At 36.3% G+C, this 6,168-nt stretch overlaps 1 protein-coding gene across 1 annotated transcript; it reads right to left on the reverse strand.

Annotated features, from left to right (window-relative positions):
- Positions 1-699: 699 nt before the first annotated feature.
- Positions 700-4,502, reverse strand: LOC107464437 (RGG repeats nuclear RNA binding protein A). The gene is made up of 7 exons (XM_016083349.3): positions 4,082-4,502; positions 2,979-3,303; positions 2,826-2,891; positions 2,557-2,689; positions 2,209-2,364; positions 1,957-2,013; positions 700-1,198 (listed from the first exon to the last, which is right to left on the reverse strand). The coding sequence occupies exons 1-7, from the start codon at positions 4,266-4,268 to the stop codon at positions 1,025-1,027; spliced, it is 1,098 nt and encodes a 365-aa protein (XP_015938835.1). The 5' UTR covers positions 4,269-4,502; the 3' UTR covers positions 700-1,024.
- Between the last annotated feature and the right edge of the window lie 1,666 nt (positions 4,503-6,168).

Consider the following 6,168-nt stretch of genomic DNA (forward strand, 5'->3'; position numbering starts at 1 on the left):
CATGGCACAACTAACTTAAAATGAAGTTCTATTTATAAACGTTTTATTATTGAACGTATGATGATTCAACGTAGTTAAAGCCTCTTTATATAAAGGTCGAGTAACTATTTTACAAGAGGCAATAGAGAGAAAATAAAATAGACTGGATTACAACCATCGCAAATATGATATGTGGAAAAAAAGGATATGGTATTTTCCCTTTTTTAAAATGCGTTATGGTAATAGACAACTTGCTGATATTATAAAAGCAACTCAGAACAATCGACTTGACCTATCACTTTCATAGTTATAAATGGGCTCCTAGTTTGAGTTTGACACAAGATTGTAATATAATTTATAATTTTGGTGAGCATAAAACTGTCTGATTTGATTTAAGCAATTGATATCTGCATAAACTATGATACATTAAATTATGAAGAAATCAACCTAATTAACGTAGAAATCAACCTGCACAGCGCACACAATTATTCATTTTAATTCCTAATGTCGAAATTCCATTAAGAAAGATATCAAGCAAAAGCTTTTGATTTTCAGATCTTAATACCCACTGCAAAACTACTGTAGAAGATGCACAAAACCAAGCTACTTCGTGAGTGCAGCATTAATATTAGGCTCACGTTTCTATTTTTTCTAATATTTTAGTTATTTAGAAAAATAAAAATACAAAGTTGCATTTTAATGCGATGCCAAACGGGCATATTTGAAGCAAAACTGAGGATTCAATCTATAAATAAGGAAACTCAACAACATTTGATTTTATCCGCCACCCCATAATAACCCCCCAAATGTCAACCACAGTAAAAACAAAAAAGACATGACAGAGGAAACGGCTACATGCGATTAAGGGAACAACCTAAATTTACATTGTAAAGAGTCATAATAAAAGTTGAATAACCCTTGTTCTTCTAATTCAGGAAGAAATCCAATGTTTTTCCTGTTTAAGCTTAAAATCATAGAACCCCAAAATTGTAAAGAAGAGAGGACAGACAGGGAAATGTTTGGAAGGGTTCTTGGAATGGAAACCTCACTTGCCACCCAAGGTTGGGAAGTGCCCAGGATCTGCAATCGACGGGGCCTGGGCGTTGCTGCCAGCATTTCCACCATAACCTCTAGAACCTTGGCCACGTCTGCCACGTCCGCCTGGGTTGTAGTACCTTTCTCCTTCAGCAGGCTTCAGAAACTCGTTGATGCTGACAGACTAAACCCAGAAGTCCAAAATTAGCCCATAGAAAAAAAATACCAAAAACAAAAAACATTGGCAGTGCCAATTAAAATCTATTGAAAAATATTATGGGGGTATATTGACGCTGGAATCAGAGAGATCCTTCAAGAAGGAATACAAACTGAAATTTACCCATCAAAAACAATACAACCATGCAATGGTGATAATAAAGTTGAGTTGAAAAGGACAAGTAGCAAGAATACATACACGGGACACAACAGCAGCCTCATTTAGATCTCAAAAAGAAAAACCACAAAACAAAGAATAAATCAAATGCCAGATGCATAACATCTCCTGGTCTTGCAAAGTAGTCACAAACAAGAACATGACAACTGAAAAGTAGTCACAAAATAACCAACTTTACAATGAACTAACACGGTGAATCCAAAGGAATAAAGTAAAAAGATCGTGTGTTCGAAAAACGTAATACTCAACCCTTTTATTTAAAATATCGAGTAACCTGGATCTAAGCAATGGTTTCCATATTTATTTGGGCATAGGAGTTCACTATTACTACAAAACTCGGTGTTTATTTTAAAAGATAAAATTGAACCAGTAGAATCCAGGTCATGGTAAAAAAAAAGCAAGTGCACAAGGATGCACCATAAGTTAAAATAAGCAACTAAATTATCATTTAAACCAAGTATTCGCGAGGCAGATAGATTTTATGGCTGATAGCCAAATAATCCTTCATGGAGCTAAAATTAAAAGCTAGAGTGCTAAAAAAGACAGACCTTCTTGGATTTCTCCTCCTTCTCCAAAGCATCTTTGCGCTTATCCTTGTCCGATCCCTGAAAAGATAATTAAGACATCAATAATTGTTTTTGAGATAAAAAAATATCACACAGCAGTAACAACAAAGACTTCAACCAAGTAGATTGAACTTATTCCCTCTGTTTGCTTTACATAGATCAACAATGGGTCCATAGAAATTAGAACAACAAGAAACAGCTATAAAAAAAACAAAACTAAAGATAAAATCTCACCAACTTAATGAAGATGTCATGGTTGTCTTTCTTGCTTGACAGTGGCTGCATGGATTCAAATTCCTTAATATCCACCTTTCTCTCCTCAGTTTTGAGCGCTTGGAATGCCTTCCGTTTCTCTTCCAGCACCTTCTCATATTCCTCCAATGTCATCTCCTATCAAAGTATAACATTATTTGGTAATGAACAAATAACAGCTGATAATAGTAAACGTTGAAAAACCCACTAAAAGAAGCAACCATGTGTTATGACAGCAAGAACAAAAAATGCAACCAATCATTTTCTTTCTCATGATCCAAAGACATAGAAATGTCAGAAGATATACAAGAAAAGGCAATGAACACTCACCTTCTCCTCCGGCTCCTTTTCTACAGCTTCATTGGCAGCACTGTCCTTGTTTGCATCTTCTGCAGCTCCCTCGCCAGCAGGGATCTCCTCGCCCACAATCTTTTCAGTTTCATTCACTCCCTCCTCAGTCACCCTACACAAATTTCATACAAATAGAAAACGTAAGTAAAAAGGACCTGTTGAAAGCAAAAATTAAAAAAAAAAACTCAGACAAAAACCATGCAGCGAGTATATTTATAATATATATTATGTAAAACATAATTGCTTACGGAGCAATTTCATCAGCAGGGGTTCCCCAGTTACCACGCCCAGAGCCTTCACGTTTAAGTTCATTGCTGCAAACAGAACAAATGATATCAATGCTGATAATTGATAGAAAAACTACTTGAAGAAAGAAACCACTAGTAAGTAATGATGTTCACCCGCGGCCTGTCCCACTGCGGCGTTCAAGTCTTCGTGGACGCCCTTCTTCGCCAGCTTCGCCATTGCTGAAACCTCCACGACGACCACCAACACGATAAGGCCTCCCAACACCATAGCCACGTCTTTCTGAAGGCCTCCCATCATCTCCTTCAAAGGCAACTTGGTTTGCAGGGCCTCCAGCAGCAGGGAATGAGTTATCATCACTTGGAGAGTCACGGTTAAATCCAGGGCCACCACGACCACGTCCATATCCTCTTCCACCTCCTCCTCTTCCACCTCCACCACCACGACCACCACGAGATGATTCATTTTTTGCATCCCTCACTATAAAAGAGACAACAAAGGTAAATGAAGACAAGAAATGAATTCAACCAACATTATCAATGCAATCAACCATTCAGGAACTAGTACAGCAGAAAACATATTTAATATTATCTTAACACCAAAAAATAGTATATACACACCAACCGGCGAACATTCAATGCCAACACAACGAATAATGCAAGAACTTTACAGGTTAACATTTAAATGTATCCCTATAAATTAATTTCAATTAGAAATTTTACTAGTATTCCCTACATAAAGGAGTCAAATTCCGCAGGAACTTGTGAGCTTATGCAAATGCAAAAGAAAAAGCACGCTATCAGATCCCCTATGATACATTAATACTCCATTTACTACAACAAAAATAAACAAATTAATAAACGCAGCTGAAAAAGAAATGATGACGTGTTTAAATCTCATGTACACGTGAACATTTATGTAGACTAAGACAGCAACAAACAACATAATTTTAAAAACCGACAACATAAAAACACCAAGACTCATCATGTGTCTCATACTGCAGGATCAAGCAAAACCTACAAAAGCAAGCATGTTCCCAGCAAAGACAATATAATACAGGAACAAAAACACCCAGCATATAAATCTCAGTTCAATATTGAAATCCATCAATAAAAGCCAACATATTTTCAATACCCAAAAAAAACAAACTTTTCAACAAAAAATTAAAATAAAAAAAAAACCCAAAAATCAAGGAACACAAAAAGGGAAATGAAGAAATGAATAAACGAATGAATCAATTAGAAAAAGGAATGCTCACCAGCCTGAGAAGGAGGAACAGGCTTAGAAGGCAACTGAGCTGGCGGCTTCTGCTGCTGAGCCGCCGCCGCAGCTGAACCCTTCTTGGGTGGAGCCACCGCAGCAGCCATAGCTTCCGCGGCGGCGAGTTGCTGCGAGGGGTCCTCGGCGTCGTCACCTAACAAATCGAAAGGGTTGGCCGTCGCCATTTGTGGAAAACTGTGACCGACAGAGAAGAAGAAACCCCCCTCACACGAAACAGAAACCAGAAAGCTGTCTTCTTAGTGTCTGAAATTAGAGGTTTTTGGAGTCCATCGAGAACGGAATAGAGATCGAAGAGAGAGAAAAAAGAAGAAGAAGAGTGAAACTGAAAAACCCTAGCAGCCGCGAGAGAGAGAGAGTGAGAGTGAAACCCACAGAGAGAAAGCAAAGCAACCTAATCTCTAATTCCAAATTCAATGAATCTATTTATTTATTTGCGGTATTCGGTTGGAACTTCTACTTGCTTACAAATGCTTATGCATTGCGCCCATTTTATTAAAAAATAACAAAATAATACTATTGTGCTTTATAAATGGTAATTGACTTCTTGCATATTTGATTAAATACATTATGAAAATATTTCAATAATTATTTTAAAAATACATAAAAAATCAATGCAAAGATTTTTTTTCAAAAATAGTAGGTTATATTTTATTAATTATTAAAAATAAAATATATAGACGTTCAAAAATAGGATAGCATAAAAAAGGTGGGGATTTGTTTAAATTTTATTGCAATTTGTCTTTACTCTGCTGAATTTTAACTGATAAAATCTTGTCTGCAACATCTTGGAAAAATAATTCTTGAATGAGATTCTGATTCCAATTCCTATTTTAAGTAATTAAGTCTTTAACTTTTGAAACCAACTCGAAAAGAACCTGTCTGTTTGGCATGTCATAAATCATTAAAGAATATGGAGGAGGCAGTCAAGAATCCTCAAAAGTTCAGTATTCTCTCCAGTACCCATAGTCCAGTTAAGACATTTTTCAACAATCTTTCGGCCTTCTAGTATAGTCATCCATCTCCAAGAAAGTAAGACTCCAATTTCTGCAGTTATAGCATTACCATTGCTAAAGTATTTACCTCTTCGTGGGCGAGACATAGTATCCCAACTAATCCAAGTCTTCTGCCTTTCAGAACCTTTTTGTCCCCATCAAAACTGAGAAAATAGAGAGTGAATTTCCAAAATTAAACCATCAGGCAACTTGAAGTAAGACCATGTATGAATAGGAATAGCTTCTCCTACTGCCTTAAGCAATACCTATCTACCATCCGACAATAGAAGATTGCATTTCCACCCTTAGATTCATTTTTGAACCTTCTCTTTAATCATACCAAAAGAAGCCTTTTTCGATTTAGAGACTATAGAAGGCAAACCAATGTATCTATCCTAAGCCCCAATATGATTAATATTCATAGAGTTAGCCAGTAGTGAAGGGAGTGTTGTGGCTAAAGAATACAACAGATTTATTAAGATTCATCCTCTGACCATACTGATGCTTTCATAAGAATTCAATAAATGTAGGATATTTGAACATGCCTCGGGATTAGCCTTACAGAATAAGACAGAATCATCAGCAAAGACGAGGTGGTTTATATTGGGGCATCGCCTATGTATCTAAAGATCCTGAATTAGTCTGTTTTGTTCTACCTTGTGTAGCAAGAAGGAGAGTCCTTCTACACTGAAAAGAAAAAGGTAGGGAGATAGAGGATCTCCTTATCGGATACCTCTATTTAGTTTGAAAAAACTATAGGGTTGTCATTCCACAATGACAGAATAAGAAACAGTTGTCACTAATTCTCGAATTCACATAATCTACCGAGAGTCAAAACCAAACTTCTCCAATATAAACTAAAGAAAGTGTTATTCCACCTTATCATATGCTTTACTCATATCTAATTTTAGTGACATTTCATTTTCGAGTCCTCTTTTTTTGTTCTTCAAGTAATGCACACACTCGTGAGCAATTAAAATATTGTCAAAGATTAATCTGCCTTTAATAAAAACATTATTTGTAGGGCTAATTAGTGTATTCATCATACCCTGAGGTCTATGCATAAGTACTT

The sequence above is a fragment of the Arachis duranensis genome, chromosome 9 (genome assembly GCF_000817695.3).
Source record: "Arachis duranensis cultivar V14167 chromosome 9, aradu.V14167.gnm2.J7QH, whole genome shotgun sequence".
NCBI lineage: Eukaryota > Viridiplantae > Streptophyta > Magnoliopsida > Fabales > Fabaceae > Arachis > Arachis duranensis.

Excerpts from the sequence above, each read along its gene's own strand:
- LOC107464437 (XM_016083349.3), bottom strand. The coding sequence starts at position 4,268 with ATGGCGACGGCCAACCCTTTCGATTTGTTAGGTGACGACGCCGAGGAC. Across the intron at positions 2,690-2,825 it reads CCTGCTGATGAAATTGCTCC|GGTGACTGAGGAGGGAGTGA; the intron begins GTAAGCAATTAT and ends AAATTTGTGTAG. Across the intron at positions 2,365-2,556 it reads AAAAGGAGCCGGAGGAGAAG|GAGATGACATTGGAGGAATA; the intron begins GTGAGTGTTCAT and ends ATACTTTGATAG.